Source organism: Schistocerca serialis, chromosome 5 (genome assembly GCF_023864345.2).
Source record: "Schistocerca serialis cubense isolate TAMUIC-IGC-003099 chromosome 5, iqSchSeri2.2, whole genome shotgun sequence".
NCBI classification, from domain to species: domain Eukaryota; kingdom Metazoa; phylum Arthropoda; class Insecta; order Orthoptera; family Acrididae; genus Schistocerca; species Schistocerca serialis.
This window is the reverse complement of record NC_064642.1, coordinates 350,913,177-350,940,493: the sequence shown is the minus strand read 5'-3', so window position 1 is coordinate 350,940,493 and position 27,317 is coordinate 350,913,177. Positions and strand designations below refer to the sequence as shown.

The window sequence follows — 27,317 nt, the reverse complement described above, 5'->3', positions numbered from 1 at the left end:
CACTACCAGAATTCGAATCAGCTTATCTATGAGCCGAGCACATCGCACAGGCGTGCGTTAGCGACTCCGGCTGCAGGGGTGGGTCCTTCTAAGAGAAAAAAAAGGTTCCACGAAAAAAGTCCTCTCGCTATGATGAGAAGTCTCTGCGGATTTTGCACGTACAGTTCGCTTGCAAGTTGGAGATAGTACTGAAATAATTTTTTTGCTTTTATTCTGGCGACGAAATTCAAGAAAAAATCAAGTGCATTACAATTGATTATTAAGTCTGTAGTATGAACTATTCCGGTCATGTAATTGATATTTAAACCTATGCTGCCCTTAGTTTTTTTTTGCTGCAATCTGAATCCTTATTATTAGTAAAGAATTTATGACATGTACTGATGTCTGTTCTTCAATACTGAAATCCATTGTCCTCATCTTGAAAGTGTATCTTGATCTTTCCTCTACGAAGAAAGTGATGACTTTCGGAGCATGCCAACAATGTGCTCTGTTTCAGTTGCATCATGACAAAGAACCCAGCTTGAGTGCATACCTCCCGTCACGGCACTGTAAACGTTGGACGTGATATCCGTGATATCGAATAAGAAGTTCACAATGTTTTTCGTTTTTTAATTACGAGTTATTAATAATCACAGAGATACCCAGCACCAGCTTTTAATGTAGACAGCTAGTACCTGGTGCTCCGTCTTTGATTGAACATCGAGTGAACACAGTAATTTGCCTATTATTTAGTCGTGATAGTCGCACTTTCTGTGCGCGCTGGACGATTTGCACAGTCGTTAATTTTTGTCAGTTCTGCACACAATCCTGACTGCAATCGCACTCCGTTCACGTTTGTCTCTTCGGCCTGTCTATCTTGCCTCGCCGCCTACCTCGGCCTGGCTCACTGGCGTCCTCTTTAGCACGGTGTCTCCACTTGCGTGTCACGCTCTAATCACGTGAACGCAGCGCAAGGTTTCGCAGTAGCAAAACAAGCGTTTCTCAGGGTATGATCTGAAGAGCACAGTATTTATCTGGACAATTCCTTTTTATCATAGTACTTTTGTAATTAAAGGAGAAAATTCAGATATTAATTATTTACATATTAAAAATTTAAAACATGCATTAATAACAGTGTACGTGTCATCTGATGTGTCAAATAATAAGGTCACCTTACACTGTACTTTGCATATCAATAAAAGTCACGAATAACAATTTATGTGGGATAGCTTATCATAACTGCTCTTTAATTTGAACTCCAGAGAGGTAATCAAAGAAATAATGAAAATTTGTGCACAAGAATAAAAGCAAGATTTAGCAGATACCAGTAATAAGATGTGCAGACAACAGTGCTCTGCAGCCTGAATAGGCTTAATACCTAACTTCCACGGTATTTGGAATGAGGTTAAACAAAATCCTAAGCAGGAAGGACGAGGATCAGTAGAGAAAATAATAACGACTACGTAAACGGAGGAACAGGCTAGAAATAATGTATATGACTTAAAGAATTAAATAACTTTTTTACGTAAGAACTTTTAATACATAGACCGGAATTTTCCTGACGCAATTGAAGTTCGACAACTAGTTTCCGTTGCTATCTGCAACCATCTTAAGATCGTGCACAACATGAAAAGGCGGTGAATAAGCATAGAAAAGCGTCGTTAGCTGTAGTCATGCAACAACATACTTTCGTAAGTACCAAAACAATAACAGTACGTAGTTGAAAACGTCATCGCGAGCAAGCCAGGTTGTAGGCGGTAATTTAAAAGGTTGGCGGTCATACAGGAAATTTTCCAGTTGCAAAAGTAGAAGCTGGATCAAATGCTCATTACTTGCAGCAGCATAACAGGTATTATCACGAGATCACTATATGCAACGGTTCCAAAAAGAGTCAGCTATTTCGTAGCCTGGCTTACACAATAACGATCTTGCGTGGCGCATAACTTGGTCATCTTTATGAAATATGTACAAACTGAAAGATGTATGAGAACGGTGCACGTCCACCAGTCTAACAAGACACGTCATAACGAAGTGCTGCGATCGTTGCATATACTGTTCTCACGATAATATCTGTTCTACTGTTGCAAATAATGAGCTTTTGATCCAACTTGTACTTATGCAACTGTCCGCCCCGATAGCTGAGCGGTCAGCGCGACAGAATGTCAATCCTAAGGGCCTGGATTCGATTCCCGGCTGGGTCGGAGATTTTCTCCGCTCAGGGACTGGGTGTTGTGTTGTCCTAATCATCATCATTTCATCCCCATCGACGCACAAGTCGCCGAAGTGGTTTCAGATCGAAAGACTTGCACACGGCGAATGGTCCACCCGACGGGAGGCCCTAGTCACACGACATTTCCATTTACTTATGCAACTGGACAATTTCCTATATAATCGTCAATCTCTGCGACTTTACCGCCTACAACCTGGCTTGCTCCCGGTGACGTTTTCAACTACGTACTGTTATTGTTTTGGTACAAAGCATGTTATGCATGACTAAAGCTAACGACGCTTTCCGATGTTTATTCATCGCTTTTTCATGTTTTGAACGAACTGAAGATGGTTGCTGGTATCAACCGAAACTAGCTATCGAACTTCAATTGTGTAGAGAAATTTTGGTCTATGCACTGAAAGATTTAACTTAAAAAATTATTTAGTTAACCAGATTAAGACCGCCGTTTTCCCCCTGACCACGACACGGACTTAAGGAATACTTTTATCTGAAATCAAGATTAAACAATACAGTCAAAATGAGGGAGGCGTGAGAAATACATCAGAGCAGACGAAGAAACATCTTTCCAACGAAATAAGGTTACTGATAACAACTACTATGATAACTTTGAGGAAGAAATTACTGAAACTAAAATCGTATGCCTGTGGGGAAGAAGCACGCGTTGGAATTGGATTGTGGTGAAACCTGAATAGAAAGAGGGGGAGCGCTTGATATGTAGTATTACAGAAGGACTTTAAAAAGGAAGTGAGCAGGCAAAATAAGCACTGGGATGATACTAGACAGAACAGCAAGGAAAAATGTTCATGGAAAACTTAGCAAAACAATGGACAGGTTTGTGGAGCATCTACTGCGGCATGAAAAATGATGAACGTAGCAATGAATGAAGAGTTGGTGTGGATCCGTGACCGATATTTAGACAAAGGGCTCATTAATGGAAAAAGTAACGGAACTTTGGCGTAGGAATATGCAGCAATTCTCTTTCCATCAGACTTTAGGACCACATCGACAAATTTTGAAAGTGAGGGTGAAGCAATTTCAGCTGCATCAAATCATCTAAACAACATTCTACATACATTCGACAAAGCAGCCATATTTTGTCATTCCAGAGCGGCGCAGTTATCAAAAGAAAGATAAAAAAAACCTTGAAATTTAAGAAATAATTAAATCACTACAACGGAAGAACAAGACAAATGCAATTCAGTGAATGACATCTCATTGTGACTTATATGGTAACGAAAAAGCAGATTTTCTACACAAATAGCGCACCAAGGTTGAAATGATTGGGAAAATAAATTGTCGTATTTTCCAAGGAGACACACTGTTAACAACATACTGCAAGAAGAATTAAAGCGATATAATAAAATTTCATGTCAGGGAAAGATCTGGAAAAACCTCGTGTGCGAGTTAGTAGTAGTCTATGGACCAAGAAGAGAAGCAAGAGCCATGTTCCGCTTGAATACGGGACATGACTGTTCGGACTCCCTCTTATATAACGTCTCCATCCTGTCATCTCATAATGTATTGTGTGTCACAAGATCGCTTTGGTCATGAACAAAGATAATTTAAAACAGTGTGTAAAATTAAGTGAATGTAATTCAGACGAAACAACACTGTACTCCAAACCACGGAGGCGAACAACGAGAAGTCAAGTGCCAGAACATTAAGATAATAATAATAGTAATATTTTGCTTTGATTTAGTCAATGTTAATCGACAGGCGGGTCTCATGTACGTCGAACGAATTCCGCCGAATTACATCTGAAAAAAGTGGCAGGAGGTTTGTCGAGAAGTTTACAGAAACGGGGAAATTCGCAACAAGTACAAGGGATCGCACATTTAGCACGCCCCGAAAGGAGAAGAGAGCATGCGATGAGTAGAACGTCCTGAAATAAGTATGCGAAGAACTGAAGTTGCTGAAAGCATAAACCGCACATGTGAATGGAAAATTAAGCACAAGCAGTTGCTTCTTCCATATCATATATCGCGTGTACAAGCTCTCAAGCCACAAGCCCAGCATTGCAGATTAGAGGTCTGACAATGAATTCTAAGACGGACTGCAGAAAATCCATAGCGCATTGTTTGAATTTTATTTACGGATGACGCGGGCGTCTCACAGAGTAAGAAAATAAGTTACCACATCAACAACGTGTGGGCCGATGTACATCTTCGAACAAGCACGACGGCAGGATTCAGATTCCAGCATGGCAGCAAATATCTAGGCACGAACTGAGGGTAACAGACTTAAGGCCCATGCAATGTACTGAACCAATTAATTTAAGGGACAATCAAACGAAAACGAAACACATGAATAAAAGTAAGTAAACTAGAATGAGATTTTCACTCTGCAGCGGAGTGTGCGCTGATATGAAACTTCCTGGCGGATTAAAACTGTGTGCCGGACCGAGACTCGAACTCGGGACTTAAGTAAACTGTTTGTTACTTCAAAAGTAATCGTTATAATTGTTAATACAATGATCCCATTGTGAGGTGACATGGTCCCTGCCTTCATGGGAAAACGTTTGCGGTTGTCCACAGAACCATGATTGTACCGCAGGAGTGCACCTCTGAGTCAGATGCAAGTGGACGGCCACAAATGTTTCTCTTCAGGACTCCACAAATATCTAAACCGCATAGGAGGTATCGTGACTGTATGGAAGATGTATAAGGACTTTCCAATGAAACTTCTGTAGCGTAGTCGAAATAACCTGCCAACAGAATCCCCGCTGATATGTTGCCAAGATTACTTCCCACAAGCTGCACACGTATTGCTGGGAAGCCCTTACACTTTCTCCTTGCAGTCCCTATCCCTCCCTCCCTATTCGGTCTCAATGTTTGTGGAACGCTGAAGAACATCGCTCGTGGCTGTCAATTTGCTTCGAACGAAGAGTTGCATGCCTGGATACAGTCATGGTTCCGTAGGCAACAGCAAACATTTCTCCATGGATGCAGTGATCGTCTTGCACTGCCTTTGAAATAATAAATAGTTTACTTACTTTTCTCCATCTGTTTCGTTTTAATTTGAATACCCCTTATAGATATTTCTTATGTCTAATTTTTTGAGACAAAATTCCTCGCATCATTGGAGAACGTTGCCCTTGAAGAAAGAAAGAGACTGTAACTTTTGCATGCCGCATGTAGCTGTACCTAACATAAACGTTTAATTTGCAATAGATTTGAAGAAGAGGCCCAGAAACATGACTTTCTGGTTCTGCTTCACTGTGGCACGTACCTCCGTGTTATTTACAGAAGAGTAGACTCCACAGTCGACTAGTTAGGTTGTTCTCTTTCTGCAGCTGGATGTGGTCCAGTCTCTCTGTTGTAAAAAAAATAATGAAACACGGTTTGGTTTGTTTTCACTGCCGCCTGCTCACCTTTTTTCACTCTCAGTATTCAAACGCCTGTTGTAAAGCGACTCAGAGCAATACACGCCATGGAAGAGAACCTAAGTGGCGACAGGTGTAGATGCTGCTTGGCCCCCGCCTCTCGCGTCTCAGCTCAGAATAGCGCAAAACACGGCGTTATAATGACGTTTACGTTCGCTTCTGTCATCGAATAAATAAGCGTGATAATGCGCCGTTGGCTCCCCCTCCTGTTTACGGTGTGAGATGCCCGCTGTAGGGGAAACAAGGGAATTGCGCATGCGCAGGAGGCGGGTGTTTTCAGGGTTAACGCCCAGCAGCGCAAAACAGGCTCTTGTTGTTCAAGGCGTGGAGTAGGCCTCCAACACGAGCAAGAAGCGCCCACTAGTCATACCATATCTCAAGTGAAATTCATGGGTACACACGAAGTTGTGGCGACGGCCTGTGTACTACTACTACTACTACTACTACCACTACCAGAGGTAACAGTAGTACCAGTAGTAGAAGTTAAATTTATGCGCGGAATACTTTCACAAGAATGCTGGAAATGTGGAATTGTAGTTTAAAATATATACAGACATTTCACATACCGTGGACCGGATATGCTTTGATCACCGTGATTACTTTGACCAGTCATACAGCAAAAGATTTGCACCTCTCTGCTGGCTCTCAGTTGGGAGTTCATTATATACCGTTTGTTACATCAATATGCACAAAAAAGTGCCATGTAGTGCCAATTTTCTTGCGCAACAGTTGGCGACGAATGAGAATTGTATACACAAAAGCGTGTTAAAATAACGTTGTAAAAAATCCACCGATATCATTTAACTGCAAAGCGATCGGTGTTTTCAAGTATATCATTTATTTTACTCGATTAATACTCAAAAAATACCACTGCTTAGTTTTTTGTTCACACGTATATACGAGTCAAATGAAAACATTAATTTTTTTTAAATATTATTTATTGTTCAGAAGTGGTACAAAGCTCAATGCATGTCCTCCAGCCCTTACAAAGTGCATAAATTCCTTTAGAAAAAATTCTTTTGGTAGTCCGCGCAACCACTCATGCACCGCGTGGCGTACCTCTTCATCACAACGGAACTTCTTTCCTCCCATAGCGTCTCTGAGTGGTCCAAACATATGGAAATCACTTGGGGAAAAATCTGGTGAGTATGGTGGATGAGGAAGACACTCAAAATGCAGGTCTGTGATTGTTGCAACTGTTGTACGGGCAGTGTGGTGCCTTGCGTTGTCATGTTCCAAAAGGGCACCTGCTGACAGTAATCCACGTCGCTTTGATTTGATTGCAGGCCGCAGATGATTTTTTAGGAGATCTGTGTATGATGCACTGGTGACAGTGGTCCCTCTAGGCATGTAATGCTCCAAAATGACGCCTTTTTCGTCCCAAAACAGAGTCAGCATAACCTTCCCTGCTGATGGTTCTGTTCGAAACTTCTTTGGTTTTGGTGATGAGGAATGGCGCCATTCCTTGCTCGCTCTCTTCGTTTCCGGTTGGTGGAAGTGGGCTCAGGTTTCGTCCCCAGTAACGATTCTTGCAAGGAAGCCATCACCTTCTCGTTCAAAGCGCCGAAGAAGTTCTTCACAAGCATCAACACGTGGTTCTCTCATTTCAGGAGTCAGCTGCCGTGGCACCCACCTTGCAGACACTTTGTGAAACTGGAGCACATCATGCACAATGTGGTGTGCTGACCCATGGATAATCTGTAAACATGCTGCAATGTCATTCAGTGTCACTCGGCGGTTTACCTTCACTATGGCTTCAACTGCTGCAATGTTCTGTGGACTCACAACTCGTTGGGCCTGACCTGGACGAGGAGCATCTTCCACTGAAGTCACACCATTTGTGAACTTCCTACTCCATTCGTAGACACGCTGCTGTGACAAACATGCATCACCGTACTGAACCTTCATTCGTCGATGAATTTCAATAGGTTTCACACCTTCAATACGCAAAAACCGAATAACAGAACGCTGTTCTTCCCTGGTGCAAGTCGTAAGTGGGGTGGCCATTTTTATACTAATATTGCGACGGTATGTGTGCATCTGCACTGTGCTGCCACCTACAGGCATTTCTGCACGCTGTTTGTGGCACGCTTACCAACTTACAGGATATTGGCGCGAAATTTCGATTTGTTATTACAAATTTAAGGTTTTCATTTGACTCACCATCGTATTTGCCACTGTATGACGATTTCTGAGGTTCTGTGCACGATTTCACCGTTTCGAGGTTACTTTGACAACTAGTCATTGTTACCCCACGATTACAGATACACAATTTATTACATAGTGTTGATGCCAATGACAAAGTGGAACTAACACGAAACATATATTAACCATCGGTATATAGACGAAGGCTCATTTGTAACTGTTAATGTTCCTACAAGTAAGAGAAACTAAAGTCCGTTGTATATTGCTCAAACTGCAAGCTGTTGAGGTGATTCATATACGACATATGTCAAGCGTCTCTGGAATCGAGGTCTGAAGTTTGTTTGACCACAAGTGCTAGATATTGACTCGTTAAATGACGAACAGATGTCCTTAATTCAAATGGGTGTTTTGAAACGAGGATTTAGGACTAAGATGAATGAAATAAAAAGTACAAGTACTAGGCTCAGTTAAATTTGGAGCTATGTGAGTTGTACTACTTCTTAGTAACGTTCATTATATTTATAATTTTGATGATGGATCGCTCTGATTTATGTTCCGCAGTAGTTTTTCTTTCACGAAGTTTAATTAAGCACTTTAAAAACTTTAGATCAACGTATTTATTTCAAAGTTTCACCGCGTTTTTGAAATATTGGCCAAAAATCGAATGGTAGCTGACGTGTTGTGGATGTGTAGGCCAACCAACGTATCCCCAATCGATTCTAACTTTGACCATCCTACATTTTTTACCATTACTTCCTCTGTATTTTAGAAAATGTATTGTACTAATTAGTACATAATCCTTTCATACAACCTACTGTGTTCACTGACATAAATATCACGGAAGTTAAAAAACAGTCATGACAATCACATTTTAGTCTGAAAATCGGTCAAAGTATACCTGGGTTACGGCACATGTCTAGTTTAACAAGGACGGGACGCATAGTTGGCTATGATTTTGAAGTAAGAACCATCCTGGCATTTGCCTGACGTAATTTACAGAAACCGCGGAAAATCTAAATCGGGATAGCCAGAAGTGTATGAAAGCCATTTTGTTAAAATTCCATTCTGTTAAAGGTACAATTTCGTTCGGTTTATCCTCTTTGCACGACACTGTTTCATTTAAACATGCTGGGCAAAACTAAACAGGCTTGGGAAATCTTAAGACAGGCAACCCAACTGACATCATCCGCAGCCCAGGAAGGTGATGTATGATGGGTTGCCTATCATACGATGCATGAAACATTTTCCGCGCCAGTTTAATTCTGGCCACCTCGGACGTCGTTAGAAAGAAGATACTTCATAATATAGACAGCTAATGCTATACTGTTCATTGACTGCACACAATATACACGCTGTATTTCATCTTGTAAGAGACGACTGTCACAGCATGCAGTTATATTTCAACATCAGTCACTACAGACACTATAAGCCGACAAAAGCACAAAGACACTGTAAATCTACTACTACCCTCCAGATAAAAGTATTTTTTTAACTGTTGTCTGTCACCGTGGCCGATTTAAGACAGAGATTTTGTGAACAAGCTCTTAATGACGACGACAACGTAGTGAAAAAGAAATTTCACAGATTTCAATACAGGCGCGATAGAGATCGTCGAACACTCAGGGTAAAGTACGAGTGGAGACTCAGATTAAGTTGAGTGTAGCTATGGCTGTACCGCGTCTGCTGTATGGAAGCGATACGTGGATGAATAAAATAAATTACAAAAATTAAATACGAGCTTCTTAAATGAGATTTCTGAGAGCAATAAAAGGTTACTCCCTAAGGAATGACAAAAGGAATGAAGAAATTAGACAGCAATAGGAAGGTACTCAAACAAGACCGAACTTTGCCTGTAACATCTTTATTGCACATTGTACTACATTATAAGCACTGTCCTCCTCAACCTACTCCTCCCCACTGGCTATACACTGTTCTCAAAGTTTCTTCCATTTTAGAAAAGCCTCTGGGAATGCCCTTTCTGGGATGTTGGGCAGGTCTTTTGTTCCATTGTTCCGAACCTCATAAACTGTATGGAAACGAGTTTTAGGGTTGGGACGCAGGAAAAAATCAGCAGCGGCTAAATCCGGAGAATAGGGCGGATGGAACACAAAGCGAGTCTGATGTCTTGCCAGAGAGCAGCGGATAAGGCGCGAAGTGTGAGCCAGCGCATTGTAATGATGCCACTGAAAATTTGATGGCGCGCCCCTACGCTGATGTCCACTTTATCAGCATCTTCTCGAACATGTAAACGACGATTTGCAGGATTCGCAGAACGAACTTTCTCTACGTGGTCATCGTCTGTTTATGCGGAATGTCGTCCTGGCCTGATGTCCTTACCGCCGACATTCTGCCGTGTTCAAAAGGCTTCAGCCACTGATGGCACTGCCTGTGACACATACAGTCCTCCCTGTACGCTCGACAAAACAATCAAAATGTGTCTGTAAACGTTTTGTCAAATCTGTAATCAAATTTCACACACACACACACACACACACACACACACACACACACACACCTGCACACATTGTTCGCCAAGCTCTTCTATTAGCATTTTGTCACTTAACCGAACAACAGCAGGTCCACGTGGCCATTTCGGCGGCTAACGGTCACAGCGGGAAGACAGTAACGGCAGTTTGCTCCTAAGCGCGCCACTACGTTTTCTGCGTAGCCGCAGCGTGGTTCCCCTACCGATTGACGCGATATTTCAAAAGCTCATCCTCTTTCTGAACGCACTTCTTATTTTCCTTGAATGACAAGTATCTCAGAGTAAAGAGAATTTAAAGAACACGTACTACCAGATGTTGAATCTCCCCCTCGAGAATAATCCTACTGGAAGAACAGGCATTGGCCGTCCCGCGAAAAGGTGGTCTGAAACCTGATGGTGGAACAAGATGAAAACCTGTCATGAGGAGGAAGTAAGTAACTCAGTTTCCTACCCGATGATTCAAATGGCTATGAGCACTATGGGACTTAACATCTGAGGTCATCAGTCCCATAGAACTTAGAACTACTTAAACCTAACTAACCTAAGGACATCACACACATCCATGCCCGAGGCAGGATTCGAACCTGCGACTGTAGCGGTCGCGCGGTTTCAGACTGAAGCGCCTAGACCCGCTCTACAACAGCGGCCAGCCCTATCTGATGAACACGAGAAGACACGATCAATAAAATTATGTGTTTGGTTGCGTTCAGCGTCAAGGCTCCACTAAACGTCAAAAAAAGTTTTTATTTCTAATCATTTCATTTAGAAGTAATAAACGATAATTATCAGTATTGGTGACAACAGCGTCTAGAATTGAGGCAGAATAAGTGCAGACTCGGAATTTGTTGTGAAACATCGTGGAATATTCCCGCTTCAGCCCCTGTGGTTTCGTGACGTCCAGATGCGTAGTGGCACCACACGTAGCCTTCAAAATGGCGGCTGTGACGGGGCTGCGTTCCAAGCAGAGAATTGTCATTGAGTTCCTTTTGGAGAATGTCTGCGAGACCTGGCAGTGAGCAAAAGCCCAGTGAGTCGCTGGGCGAGGTGTCAGTCACCATAGTAACAAGATCGTGCAAACATGTCCGGCCTCCCGCGTGCCAACCAGCGTCACACAGCTGTGATTCATCCAATGTTGGAACGTGTGAAGACTCTCATCCGAGGTGATTGACGGATCAGAATCAAACATCTCCCTGCACAACTGGACGTCTCTGTTGGTAGTGACGGCCCACTCGTTCACCAGTTGGGGTACTCAAAGGTCTGTACCCACTGGGTTCCTCGCTGTTTAACAGAAGACCATTAAGAGCAACGAAGGACCATCTGTGCGGAATTGCTTGCGCTTTACGAGGCTGATCGTAACAAATTTTTTTCGAACATTGGCACAGGCGATGAAACGTGGGTTCATTACTACGAACCGGAAACGAAACTGAGAATAATGGTACGGTACCACACTATTTCTCTTCTGAAAAAAGGCTCAAAGCCGTACCTTTTGCAGTTAAAGTCATGGCGAAGTTCTTCTGCGACTCTGTAGGGGTTACTCTCTTTGGTGCAACGATCAACTCTGAAGTGCCTTGTGGCACCATCAGGAAATTGAAGAAACAATTTCAGCGTGTTCGTCGCCAAGTTTCCTTCTCCATGACAAGGCCTCACACAAGTCTGGGCACCCGAGAGGAGCTCACAACATTTCCTTTGACTGTTCTTCCTTTTTCACCCTATAGCCCGGAACCCACACCTCCCGAGATCTGTCTGTTTTGTCCATTGAAGTACCCACTCCACAGATGACGCAGCAAGAGGTTGGCTCCAAGGTCAGTTAGAATGGTACCATGCGGGCATAAGAGCCCTGCCAGTAAGGTGGCATAAGGACGTCGCATTGAACGGAGATTATATTGAAAACAGGGTTTTGCAGCGAAAGTAGTGGGTAATAATACGGTGTATTGGAATCCTGAATAAAACCAACCTGCATTCAGAAAAAAAAACTTTTGCATTACTTATTGATCGTAGCTCGTATTGGCGTCTCCTCTCTCAGGCAGAGGTTGGATACCAGGAATTTCCTAAAATTGCTAAAAATGCTTAATTCGAATCAAGTAGTCGGCCGGTGTGGCCGAGCGGTTCTAGGCGCGTCAGTCTGGAACCGAGCGACTGCTACAGTCGCAGATTCGAATCCTGCCTCGGGCATGGATATTTGTGATGTCCTTAGGTTAGTTAGGTTTAAGTAGTTCTAAGTTCTAGGGGACTGATGACCTCAGATGTTAAGTCCCACAGTGCTCAGAGCCATTTGAACCTTTTTTTTTTCTCGAAACAAGTAGGCAGAATAAAACTGTACAATGAGTAAGACACTCTCCTTTCACATCGAAGGAGTAGGGCTCAATTTCCTGTGTGGCCATCTAGGATTAGGTTTCCGATTACTCATGTAAATAGTTTAAGGCGAATGCCAGAATAATTTTAAAAAGAATCTGACGAACGATTCCTCCGTCTGTGCTTCTCTGAACGAGCCAGTGCTGTGTCTCTAATGACGTCGGTGTCGACAAGGAGTTGAAATCTAAACTTCTCTGCTTTTTTTCGAAACGGTTGACACGGCTCCTCTTCAGGCCTAGCATGATTTAAAGCGCACTCTGGTCCCGGCAGTCGCTCCTTGTTGCCGACAAGCTCGCGAGTGTAGCCAGGGAACGCTTTCCGGGACAATTATGAATTATTCCGGCAGTTCGCCCCTCGCCCGGTATCTGCACGCGACGTGTTGCCCGCGCAGACATGCGCGCGCGTGCCAGGCGACGGCCTCGGGCAGATGCATCTCTACAGTATTCATCTGAGCGCCAATCTGGGAGCGGGACAGTGCAGGGCGCATTGTTTGTCCGCGCTGTAATATTCTACGAGCGCCTCGCGGCTGCAGCTGTGAGAGGGCCACTTTCCCACGGCCGCGGCGCGAGCGAGCACTCCCTGGCCCTGAGATACCTGTGCGAACCGCGGGCCACTAGACGTCATTCCCAGAAACTCAGGTGCGCGGCATACGTCGCACGTACCTCGTACAGTCTTCATTCAGGCTGCTTTCGCGGACACCAACAATGTTTCTTGAGACCGACTTACACTGTACAACACAATTAAAGGGTCACTTTCCCGAAACCGGTAATTGTCTCCCGCTACGGCGCACAAGTCTGAAAATTAGCTCAAATGTGCCTACAATGTCGATCTGTAACGGTAGCGCCCTGTGACGTTATCCTCGGACTCGGTGTCGCTTCACACAGCAAGATCTCGACACATGCGAAAATGGGCCAGAATTCAGAAGCACGAGGGCTATTCGGAAAGTAAGGAACGATAGGTCGCGAAATTGAAACCACAGTGGAAAGCAAAACTGTTTTATTTGCAACAGTTGGCTACAACTTCCAGCTACTTATCTCCATAATCGCCGATCCTACTTAGACGTTTGTCGTAGCGTTGTACCAACTTTCCTATACCCTCGTTATAGAAGGCAGCCGCCAGTCCTTTCCACCAATTCTCTAAGCTGGCCCACAGCTCGTTATCTGTGCCAAATTGTCTTCATGTGAGCAAAGATGAAACTCAGAGGGAGACAATTACGGGCTGTATTGTGTGTAATGAAACATTTCCAATTGAAAACGATGCAGCAGCATCTTCATTGCGCCTGCAGAATGCGGCTGAGAGTTGTCTTGAAGAAGAAACCGTGCGACAGTTGTCTAACGTTGGCTGCATAGTTTCAGGCGAAATTTCTGACCAGGCCCTCGTACTTGGCGGGAGACACTATTGTTCTAGGTATCTTTATTTGCTCCCTGTGTGCTCAGAACCAAAAAGAACGACGTGACGCGATCGACGGGCATACTAGAGACACTGCCCAACACACCTGTGCAAAACTTCATCTGTTTTTCACTGTGGTTTCCATTTCGCGACCGATCGTTCCTTACTTTTTCTGAATAATCCTCGTATAAGGCACGTTCAAAAAGAAACGAGCCGGAGGCATAGTTACAGAAACCAGTACCTGTATGTTAGAAGTACTGTTGAGACACTTGTCCCACTGTGGCACAAGGCGGTGAATAGCTGTCTCATAAAATTCCGGGGTCTGCGATGTTAACCAGTTCCGCACATACAGCTGTACGTCGTCGTCCGCGATGACGTGACGTGACGTGACGTCCGGGCTTCATCAGGGGCACCCCGACCTCTGGGTAGGCGGAGTCCTAGTAGGCTGTCCCTACTTTGCCTTCTGGTGTTTTCTTCTCGTTGTCTTCTTGTCTTCACGTTGCCCTTCTCGGTATTTATTTGCTGGCTGTGTTTCAGCCAGCTGTGGCGGCCCATAGCAGGCCGAGTCGTCCGAGGTGAATCGTTTGCCCCTCAGAGCCTTTTTCAGGGGACCAAAAATGGCGTAATCACAGGGAGAGAGGTCCGGACTGTATGGAGGGAGGCCGAGAACCTTACATTTGAATTTCTGCAGGAGTGCCGCGGCTGTGATGCCCATATGAGGCTTTGCACTGTCGTGGAGCAGAGTGACCCCATGGGTGAGATTGCCTGGTCATTTTGATTTGATCGCTTGGCGAAGGGTGGTCAATGTTTGCGAGTAACGCTGGGCATTCACTGTTGTCCCGTGCTGCAGGAAGTGAATCAGAAGGGGCTATCTTGGTCACAGAATAGAATCAGAATAGCCTTCCCTGCAATCGTGTGAATGGGTTTTTTTGCTGGTTGTGGCCCTGGATTCTTCCACTAGAGACCTTGTCGTTTTGATTCTGTTTCGAAGTGATGACACCATGACTCATCTCCAGCCACCACTCGTGCCAGGAACGCGTTCCCTGCCCGAGCATAGCGCTGCAGATGGGCAAGACAGTGGGCCATTCGACATGCTTCCTGGTGTGGTTGACGACTGTGGGGAACCCACTCGGCGCACACTTCCGACGCTCAATCCGACTACGGTGGCTGTGGATTTCACAGTCACTCGGCGGTCCTGCGCAATGAGTGCATCCACCAGCTGGACGATGTCATCGGTAATGCAGTGCGGCGCTCCAGACCGTGCATCATCGGCTAACGACACCCGTCCCTCCCTGAAGCGCTTGTGCAATAGCTTGACCCTCGCAAGGGACGTGCAGTGTTTGCCGTACGCTTGTGACATTCGTCGATGAATTTCCGCTCATCCTACTCCTTACGCTGTTAGAAAACAAACAATACCTCTTTGCTCTTCTGTCGACGCCTCCATCTCACTGTTTGCAATGCGACTTGGACGATTGATGCCTGCTGCTGCTAGCTCTGTATAGTCATTTGACGCGCACGAGTGCCCTGTAGCGACGGGCTGTGAACTTCCACTCTCTGGTCGGAACCACACCTCACGATACTACCCTCCTGTCACCTGTTTGAGCATTCCAGACTCCGGCTCGTTTCTTTTTGAACGCCCCTCATACATGTGAGCTGTAAGATTTCGCATGCGGCCAGAACGCGTAGTTCAGCGACGTACCGCCACTGATCTGAAGTTTCTCGAAATGGTTGGCTGTCACATTGGCGGCTAGGAATCACGAATGGCTTTCTCTGTACAGGGACATTTCTGAGGTGCGCAACAAAGGTGCGCGGGTAGCACTGAGGGTGCTGAGGGTGTTGCCCAACTGGGAGCTCTTGCAGGAATTTTTATTTTCGCTTCTGGCTTCTGGCTTTACTGCACTCTCCTCCCCCTCCCCGGTGATCAGGGCGCCAAACAAGAGGACTGAAAAGGCATAAAGACCCGATTGCTGCTTGGATTCACCTTCATGTTTTGTCGAGCAGTTTTGGGCGGCTCTTTGTGGTTCCACACTGAATACCGGAGCAAAAATTGTCATCACGCTGCATCCCAAAAGGCTGTGATCACGTTTAATGGCGTTGCGGGCCCACAGTGTCCTTCGAGAAGGGCTGAACCGTCTGTGGATTGTCAGCAGAGTAAAAAGTTATAAAGAACTTGGTCCTGTTGCTTATCGCAAAACGTGTGGAAATCAAAGCCCCAATGGAAGTGGTAGCTGCATTAACGTCCTTTATGCCACCCTCTGTGGCATTTTTGTGTCCGTTCTGAACAGTCGTATATCTGGGATGTTTTCCAAGGCCTCCCATAAGAAGACCCCATATTTTCAACGCTGGGCATCGCGGTTCTGACCTTCACCACAGGGGCGTCAAGAGAGGAAGGAAGGAATGAAAGAAGATTGGGTTTAACGTCCCGTCAACATCGAGGTCATTAGAGGCGGAGCACAAGGTCAGATTGTGTGAAAGATGGGGAAGGAGATCGGCAGTGCCCTTTTAGAGGACCCATCCCGCCATTTGCCTGGAAACCTAAATCTGGAGGCCGGACGCTAGTTTGATTCGTCGTCCTTCCGAATGAGAGTCCAGTGTGCTAAGCGTCAAGAGGGGGGTGAAGTGTGGTAAGAAGGTGTATAATGACCTTTGCATCATGTGATAAGATCATGGAGGCATTCGGCAGAATTGTGATTTTCGTGTCAATGTGACATCATTAACCCACCTTACAACTCACATGAGCTTCAGAGCTTTGGCCTTTTATCCACATACGTCGACGCTTTGCTGTTTCAAGCGTCGCGCGAGCCCGAGCGTGAACTCGCAATGTGCCACGATTTTGTACCGTATCAGGTCAATGTTCTAGGCACCTATAAAATGACTTTTGATCTTAACAGTATGAATATTTATATATGTGTTTGGAGGGAGAGAGAGATTGATTTTCGATTCAGATTTTTCCTTTAAGTCGTAACTGGTGCTCTAATTTTGGTTGCTGCCTCCTTGAATGATCAGCTTCTGCACCAGTTAGTGACGTATTATAATTTGAGGAAGTTGTTGTTCTTTAAGGTTTAAAATACTACTCTGTTAGTTACTTGGCAATATTGCGGATAGCTATAAGCCCCAGTTTTCGTAGCTTTTCATACCTAAAGGACCACAGTTATAAGTAAATAAGATCAAACAGCAATCTGCTTTTCGTGAGAAAAGGAGATTGCTTAGCACACAAACTTCCTTCAAACTGCGCGTCCTGCTGCATCAAAATTGGTCAGTGCAGCACCATACTATTATACAAGAATGGCTCTGAGCACTATGGGACTTAACATCTGAGGTCATCAGTCCCCTAGAACTTAGAACTACTTAAACCTAACTAACCTAAGGACACCACAAACATCCATGCCCGAGGCAGGATTCGAACCTGCGACCGTAGTGGTAGTGCGGTTCCAAACTGAAGCGCCTAGAACCGCTCGTCCACAGCTGCCGGCTCTCCCAGAAGACCAGATGACATCCCTACTTATGGCCTCAATTCAGAGAGGACAGACTACTAATTTGACGACATCTTTGTTGTGTAATCATCTATGGAACTTAATAAAGTTAATTCATGCACGTTGCCTCACACCCTCTTCTTCGATACAAATAAGCATTTGTCAGATGTAAAAATGTTTCGCACTACTTTGTGTCTCCCTCTGCACGGGTGAAACGGACGGTCTTATTCTTTCAAGGAAGAGGCGTTGTCGCAAGAAAACTGCGTTTAAATCTGAGGAACTGTCGGCTGTATTACTCCGCCAATTCGGCTGGAAGCTTCGTAATGCCCACGTACCCCTTTCCCGGCAAGAATACGCTATAAAATCGGTATTGTTAGTACTTTCACTCGTACTCTCTGCTCTCGTGCATAATTCGAGCTCACATTAGCTCATGAAATGAATTACATGCAAATAAAATATTCAATTACGTTTTTTCTACCATCTCGCCTTTTCTCAAATATGAATAATTCGGGCTTTCGTTAGCTCATGAAAGAATTATTCAGTAATTATTACCAAACTGTAACGAGGCGGAATGGAGCGTGTAGTCCATCTCGGCGCCTCAGTGCTTGCGTTTGCAGATTTGCTAATGCAGATACCCCATCCAACTATTTCATATACATAAACCAGCATCTATTCACAGCCAAAATGCAAATAGAATATATCGCACTGACAGGAATGTGAAATATTACTCCATGAACGCCTGGGCGATTGACACAGGGCTGATATTCCGGTATTACCATGCCCGTCGGATGTGTTCATTAAAATTTCGTCCTTGCACGAATTTACTTTCAGTACCTTCTGCACAAAAAAGAGAGTGCTGCGATTAGTTGATGTCTATTGGATGTTTCTAACCTTATTGGACACTCCAGATGCAGAATGCAACACACCATGCGGACATGACACGCACGTGCAGGTGCAGCTTATCGTGATCGTACATTCAGAACGGTCGAATCATTGGCATCACGCACTGAGATGACACAAGTCATGGCATGCCTCCTAATATCGTTTCGGGCCTCGTTTTTCCCGACATAGTGCAGAAACTTGACGTGGCATCGACTCAATTAGTTGTTGGCAGTCCCTGCAGAAATACTGAACCATGCTGCATCTGTAGCCCCCCATAGTTAACGAAACTATTGCCTGTAAAGCATATTTTACACGAACTGACCCTCCATTATGTTTCATAAATTTTTGGTGGGATTCATGTTGGGTGATCTGTATGGCTAAATCATTCGCTCGATTTGTTCATAACGTGCTTCAGACTAATCGTGAACAATTGTGGCCCGCTGACATTGCGCGTTGTCACTCATAAAAATTCCATCTTTTTGGGAACATGAAGTCCTTCAATCGTAATGAATGGTCCCCAAATAGCCGAACTTAAGCATTTCCAGTAAATTATCGGTTCAGTTGGACTAGAGGACACAGCCCATTACATGTAAACACAGACCACACCACTATGGAGCACTACTAGTTTACACAGTGCCTTTTTGACAACTTGAGTCCGTGGTTTCATTAGGTCTGAACCACATTCGAACCATAACAATAGCCTTTACCAATAGAAACCTGGTCTCATCTGACTTTCCCACTGTTTCCCAGTCCTCTAGGGCCCAAACGGTATAGTCACGAGCCAAGGAGAGGCGCTGCAGTCCATGTCGTGCTGTTAGCAAAGCCACTCGCATCCGTCACCTGCTGTCATAGTCCATTAACGCCAAATTCCATCGAACAGTCGTAAGGGATACGTTCGTCGTATGTCACACATTGATTTCTGCGATTATTTCATGCAATGTTGCTTGTCTGTTAACACTGACAACCCTACGCAAACTCCGGTGCTCTCGTCGTTAAGCAAAGCCCGTCGGCCACTGTGTTGTCCGTGGTGAGAGGTAATGCCTGAAGTTTGACATTCTCGGCACACTCTTGACGCTGTGTATCTTGGAATACTGAACTTCCTAAAGATTTCCGAAATGGAATGTACCACGCGTCTAGCTTCAACTATCATTCCGAGTTCAGAGTCTACGAAGCCCCGTCGTGTGGCCACAATCACCTCCCTATCCTTTTCTATCTTGTGTACGTGGTACTACCGCTGTCTGTATATATGCATGTCGCTATCCCATGACTTTTATCACTACATTATACGACAGTTCGCACAGACAGTTGGCAGTACTGCAATGACTGCAGAGCGAGTGGTGGCGAGGTGGACTCAGGACATCAGTGTGGCAAGTAGACTCTGCGGCAAGACTGCACCACGAGGAGACCGTAGCATTACTCGACTGGCTCTAACGAACAGACAGATGGCAGTAGCGGAAATACGTACAGAGATAACGTGCACTGTGTCGCCTTGAACTGTCAAGGAAGTTACTGGAAACTAGGTTCAGATCTTCAGAGACTTAAATTGTTAGAACCCGAGAAAACGGGAGAATGAGTGGCATTTTGTGACCTCACATCTGTTTATGTTGGTTATATTGACGCTAATGCGCCCGCAAAATACATCGTAGAATGTTACGGGAAGCAGCGATCGAGTGCCATACCTCTCCAACTTCTGGATTCGTGAGATGCATAGATATTGGATATGACCACAGGACTGATACGATAGTTGTTGAAGAAAGGCTGAACGTCGCCATTATATGCCAAAAATGGTAAACCCTGTTGTCACACTCTTCACGAGCAGGGTACAGCAGGATAGCGCAAGACCTCCAGTGCAGTTCACAACATTAACGCCTCGAGGAATGCACAGGACGTTGAATGATTTTCCTAGTCCCCTGATTTGTCACCCATAGACCGTGACTTGGATGCAATGGGAGATGTATACTTCCATACCAGTCGCCAGCGAATAATTTTCATGAACTGACACAATATGTGTTTTAGGTACGCCATGAAAACCCTCAAGATGGCATTTCAAGGCTGTTTGCTTACATGCCACAGCGAATACAATAGTGTGATCAGACGTCATAGTGCCGGCCGGTGTGGCCGAGCGGTTCTAGGCGCTTCAGTCTGGATCCGCGAGACCGCTACGGTCGCAGGTCCGAAACCTGCCTCGGGCATGGAAGTGTGTGATGTTCTTAGGTTAGTTAGTTTTAAGTAGTTCTAAGTTCTAGGGGACTGATGACCTCAGATGTTAAGTCCCATAGTGCTCAGAGCCATTTGAACCATTTACATGTCACAGTGATGCTGATGCTCGATATCAGTTCTCAAGCATTGAAAGTTTAATCGTTTAATATCTGATATGTGATAAACATCTAATCAAAGTTTGTAAAAAAAGGAATGTGTGCCTCATGGTGTTATACTATCCATTTTCGTCATTGTATTGTGGTAGTAATTTCTAGACATCAACACAAGACATGGTTCTAGTGACCCTCTCACCAGTGACTTTTTTTCTTGCTGTAGGAGTGGGGATGGAGAGCTATGCCAATATATAGATGAATCGTCTATAACAACACTGAAATATAAAAGGCATTCTAGAACCCCATGCTCAGTGACAGAGTGATCAATAAAACACAAAACTCTCAGGCCTTGGAGTGGAACGTTATCCGAATGAAGTGGAGAGTTGACAGATTAAGGAGCTCCGTATTAGATGAAATCTTGAAATTTTCGATTTCTGTTTTCTTCATTGACATTAGTATACGTAATTTCCCCTTTCCAGTGATATACTTGGTGATCAAAAAGTCAGTACAAATTTGAAAACTGAATAAATCACGGAATAATTCCGTGGTTTATTAAGTTTTCGAATTTATACTGACTTTTTGATCACCCGGCAAAACACATACACTGAAGCACCAAAGAAACTGTTATAGGAATGCGTATTCAGATACAGAGATATGAGACAGGTAGAATATGGCACTGCAGTCGGCAACGCCTATATAAGACAGGAAGTTCAAATGGCTCTGAGCACTATGGGACTTAGCCGGCCGGTGTGGCCGTGCGGTTAAAGGCGCTTCAGTCTGGAACCGCGTGACCGCTACGGTCGCAGGTTCGAGTCCTGCCTCGGGCATGGGTGTGTGTGATGTCCTTAGGTTAGTTAGGTTTAATTAGTTCTAAGTTCTAGGCGACTAATGACCTCAGAAGTTGAGTCGCATAGTGCGCAGAGCCATTTGAACCATTTGAGCCACTATGGGACTTAACATCTACGGTCATCAGTCCCCTTAGAACTACTTAAACCTAACTAGCCTAAGGACATCACACAACATAAGACAAGAAGTGTCTGGTGCAGTTGTTAGACCGGTTACTGCTGCTACAATGGCACGTTATCAAGATTTAAGTGAGTTTCAATGTCGTGTTATAGTCGGCGCACCAGCGATAAGTCACAGCATCTTCAAGGTAGCGATGAAGTGGGGATTTTCCCGTATGACCATTTCAGGAGTGCACCGTGAATATCAGGACACAAGTAAAATATCAAATCTCCGACATCACAGCGGCCTGAAAAAGATCTTGCGAGAATGGGACCACCGACGACTGAAGAGAATATTTCAGCGTGACAGAAGTGCAAACCTCCCGCAAATTTCTGCAGATTTCAGTGTTGGGCCATCAACAAGTGTCAGTGTCCTAACCACTCAACGAAACATTATCGATATTGGCTTTCGGACCCGAAGGCCCACTCGTGTACGCTTGATGACTACATGACACAAAGCTTTACACCTCTCCTGGGCCCATCAATATCGACATTGGACTGTTGTTGACTGGAAGCATTTTACCTGGTCGGACGAGTCTCGTTTCAAATTGTATCGAGTGGATGGACGTGTACGAGGACGGATACAACGGCATGAATCTGACAGGTAACAAGTACGTAAGCATCCTGTCTGATCACCTGAATCCATTCATGTCCGTTGTGCATTCCGGCGGACTTGGGCAATCCCAGCGGGACAATTCGATACCCCACACATCCAGAATTGCTATAGAGTGGCGACAGGAACACTCTTCTGTGTTTAAACACTTCCTCTGGCCATCAAATTTGCCAGACATGAACATTATTGAGCATATCTGGAATACCTTGCAATGTGCTGTTCAGAAGAGATCCCCATCCCCTCGTGCTCTTAATGATTTATTGACAGCCCTGCAAGATTCATGGTGTCAGTTCCCTCCAGCACTACTTCAGACGTTAGTCGAGTCAATGCTACGTCGGGATGCGGCACTTCTGCGTGCTCGCGGGGGCCCTACACGATATTAGGTAAATTTGCCATTATCTTTGGCTCTTCAATGTACATTATTACCCTACTTTTCGTTTTTCATTCATCTAAATAAAACACTGTGTGGACATGACCATTTTCCAAGAATCTGAAGTACTGAAAAAGGTAAGATTCGTCAGTTATTTAGGACATGGGGATTTAAAAGCTTTCAAGACTGTTGAGGAAGAGAAGCCACTTGGAGAAAATGTAACTATCACTAAACTGGATTTCACAGGTCATGTACAAAGCAAATCAGTACGAGGTTGCGACGACTGAAAACTGCATACAAGAGAAATTAATTGGAAAACGGCAGAGGATTAAATGGTAAGAACAGAATCTATCATAAATAAAACCTAAAATTATCATGGCATGGCCATCAAGCAAAACGTTAGTAATGTAGAAGATATGAGACAAACTGTAGGGGTAGTTTTGTTTCACTTCCCTTCAACAGAAGAGAAACTGATTCACGGCCTATGTCCTTCAGGAAGTGATTCATGGTGCAAATTCAACATATCGCAGCAAAACTATAAGAAATTTATTCATAAACCAGTTATACCATTTGCCATAGTGGAGGTCCTGAAAGAAAGTTTCAGAAATTTGCCAGGTGTAAGACTATTGAAGAAATGTCTTCATGGCCAAACCCAGAATACTAATGGGTCCATCAGCATAGTAATGTTGCCCAGAATTATACTGAATTAAACAGAAAAAGACGGTGGGGAAATGGGGAAGGTCTTGAAATGAAGACTGCACATTCCCTGAAAGAGTTACACTGGTAAAGAATAATTGATATGAATGAGAAAATTAAAGGTTTTTAAGATCTGTATGCAAAGAAAGTGGTTATGTGAGTTCTAATGATGCGATGAGGCGGGGGAAGGGGGCGATGCAGGATTTTAGTAAACAGAAATGGAATAGAGGCTGGGATGTGGGCTGGTCTATCATTTGTAGAGAAAAAGATTAGGGAAAGTTGGAGAGAGACTGGGTGAACCAAGTTGTTGGGTACGATATTGAGAGATGAGTTAGAGCAGTTCAGACGGGAAGAGAAAAGAAGCTTCTGAAATGTCGTGTTACAAAAGAATGCCGAAGATTAGATGGTTAGGTCGCTTAACTAATGAGGAGATACTGAATCGAATTTGGGAGAAAGGAAATATGAGGCACAAGTTGACTAAATGAAAGGATTTTTTATTTAATCGTATGGCAAGGGGCCCCCCGTCGGGCAAGCCGTTCACCGGGTGCCGGTCTTTCAATTTGTCGCCACTTCGGCAACCTGCAGTTGATGAGGATGGCAGGATTACGATAAGGATAGCACAACACCCAGTCCCTGGGCGGAGAAAATTCATCGAACCCAGCCGGGAATCGAACCCGGGCCCAGAGGATTGACAATCCGTCAAGTTGACCATTCAGCTACCGGGGGCGAACAATGAAGGGATCATATGGTAGGACACGTCCTGAGACATCAACGAAACGTAGTTATGTTAATGGGGTGACGTGTGAGAAGGTAAATATTGTAGAGGGAGTCCAAAGATTGCCTATAGCAAGCAAGTTCAAATGGTTGTAGGTTGCACTACTTAATGAGACATGAAGAGGCTTACTTGGAGAGCGGCGTAAAACCAGTCTATAGACTGAATATCATGATAACGCAGTCATATTTTTGGATTCATCTTCCAGTCGTTTTTATAGTTGTATATATAATTTTGTCACTTACGTGTCTGACCGATTTTGGAATTCTCGGCACCACAGGTTGCTAATAGCCTAGAAGTTACATAATTATGTATTTTAGTGCGTTTTCACCGCAGTTAACACAGAATCTTTGCTTCTACTTAATGTAAAACTGACTGAAGGTATTCCCTCTGATGTCTGTCGCAGGTGTCCGCCGTAAGTCGCATCACGCCGTCTCCTGACTGGTTCATCGGCATAGACAGCGTCGACCTGCTGGTGGCCGGTTCCTGGCTGGACTCCATCACTCTTGAGGTAAGACACACGACGGATGGCGTAGTGAAAACCGCGGAACTACTGTGTACATTTACGTTGGTGGTTCGTAATGCGCTCACTGTTTTCGAAGTGCACCGCCTGATAAAGTGATGCATCCAGAAGACATGGTCATACGTAGATTCGTATATGTACACATCTTCCACCGGTGTGTACATGCTTAGTGTTGTCACCAGGATGCAGCAGCGTTGTTCGTCTTTAGTAATGTTACCAAACCAGGCTGAATGTACAGTGCCGGCTGGGGTGGCCGAGCGGTTCTAGGCGCTACAGTCTGGAACCGCGCGACCTCTACGGTCGCAGGTTCGAATCCTGCCTCGGGCATGGATGTGTGCGATGTCCTTAGGTTAGTTAGGGTTAAGTAGTTCTAGGGGACTGATGACCTTAGAAGTTAAGTCCCATAGTTCTCAGAGCCATTTGAACCATTTTTTTGAATATACAGTGTGTCCGGGCTAGAGGTGTTCACAGACAAATTCTTATAGCGAAAGAACTCGACATTTTAGTTGTTGGGTAAATACACAATCCATAGAGACACTCCAAGAGAAGATCCTCACCTCATTACTTGATGAATAGCGCTGAGTCGCATGGTACATTCACGCCAGTGACCGAGCACACCTATTTGGACATGTTGATGGACTTTGCAGTTCCACAGATGCCTCCCGACGTCGTTTTCTAGCAGGATAATGCCCCAATCCACCATCATGGGGATGTTATAACATTTATTTCCCCATGAGACGTTTCCTGAGCCTTGGATCGGAAGGGGGGGGGGGGGGGGTTCCCATTGCCTCACCATCTCAGTCTCCGATCTTCGATCTTACTACGCTGACGTTCAGTACTTGGGAGTTAATCGAGGACATTGCTCACAGAAGAAGGGTCAAGACCTGTCAGATTTGAGACGCCGCAGTAGAGGCCGTAACATCTTTCATGCTTATGAATATGTGGGGAGAAGTGGAGTACGTTTTCGATATCTGTCGAGCAACAAATGTCGTCCCTACTGAACTGTACCAACATGCATAAAAATGTTTGAGGTCATGTGCACAGTGTTGGACAACTGGACTTATAAACTTTAATAGGCACTGAAATATAAATAAATGTATTTGTATACTTCTAGCCCAGACACGCTGTTCAGTACCTGACAAAGTTTGAAAGGGGCCTCAATGTGGGGGTCTCCATTCGGCTGGTTAGTCGAAACGTGTGATACCCAGATTTGTGGGGGCTAGGACATCACAGTGGCCCGTTGGCGGGCTGCATCGGAACGTGTGTCGTCCAGGTTCCAGTTGGTCACATCTGACCACCACAAGGGAACATCGTCGTGCTGTGCACCAGGCACATTGTAACCCCCTTCACATAGACGTCTGCCATCCAAGAACAAGCGTTGGACTCCGTGCAACATTCTGTGTCATCCCGCTCCATAGGTCGGAGACAAACAGCAGCCGAACTAGAGGATTACCGTCCCGTGTGTAGGCTATCGTAAATATAAACGTCTGCGTTTAGAGTGGTGCCGTGATCGGTGAGCACGGACTGCTAGGGAATGACCATAGTCGGCGAGCATAGCGTCGACATGAGCAAGAGGTCTCGTTCTTTCAGTGTTTTTGAGAGGCGCAGCGGTGTTACTCCTGACGTCATAGTGTGGGAGTCCATCAGATATGATTTCAGGTCAAGGCTGGTACAAGGCTAAGTGAACAATGACGGCATAACAGTATATGATAGAAATCCTGTGTACTGATGTATTACGTCTGATGCGTCTGTTTTCGGTGCCATTTTTCAACAGGACAATGCTCGTGAACACATGGAAAGTGTCTCTAAGAACTGTCTACTTGATGTTGAGGCAATCCCACATCTGTCTCTGATAGAATATGTATGGGACCAGCTCGGACGTCGACTTCTTTCCAGAGCCAGCATCCACGATGTTAAGGACGAATTACAGCAGTTGTGGGGCATATTGCTTCAGGAGAGAATACAACGGCTATATGAAACCCTTGTCAAGTGAATCAGTGCATGCATCCATCCTATAGGAAGTGGGTTCATACTGTCAAGTTCTTTGTAAATTTCATTCAGTTTTGTAATCAGTCTAATAACATCATAAACACCCCCAAACGATTACGTTTCATTCCGGTTCCTGTCTCCCCACCTCCGCCCCTCCTCCTTTGGATGCGTTACTATTTTCTTCTGACAGCGTACAGCCGGCCGAAGTGGCCGTGCGGTTAAAGGCGCTGCAGTCTGGAACCGCAAGACCGCTACGGTCGCAGGTTCGAATCCTGCCTCGGGCATGGATGTTTGTGATGTCCTTAGGTTAGTTAGGTTTAACTAGTTCTAAGTTCTAGGGGACTAATGACCTCAGCAGTTGAGTCCCATAGTGCTCAGAGCCATTTGAACCATTTTTTTGACAGCGTACATATTGGCAATAAAGTATCGTAAATATCCATAGCATTTCATAAACGCATCAAGATTTTCGACAACGAATAGTACAATACGTAGAATGTAGGTATTCTTCGTACTCTTTTAGTCTATCAATGTAAGGAAGGAAAACTGTCTTCATTGGTTCAAATGGTTTACCTCCCAAAAGCTTTCGAGAGTTCTTGGCAACGGAATTCTAGAGATGTAACGACTGACATAGTTTGTAGTGAAGCGTTTCCGGAAAACGGCTGCTAAGTGAATTGTTCATAGAAACTAAGACTCCTTAACGCGATCTTTACTTGATGAATCT

General features: G+C 44.7%; 1 protein-coding gene across 1 annotated transcript in view; it reads left to right on the top strand.

The window, feature by feature from the left end:
- The window catches only part of LOC126481210 (spondin-2-like), a 617,368-nt gene that overhangs the window by 392,039 nt on the left and 198,012 nt on the right, over nt 1-27,317 (top strand). Inside the window, exon 3 of the mRNA XM_050104812.1 lies at nt 24,491-24,595. Coding sequence (XP_049960769.1) covers nt 24,491-24,595 — 105 coding nt within the window. The remainder of the gene's footprint in view (nt 1-24,490; nt 24,596-27,317) is intronic.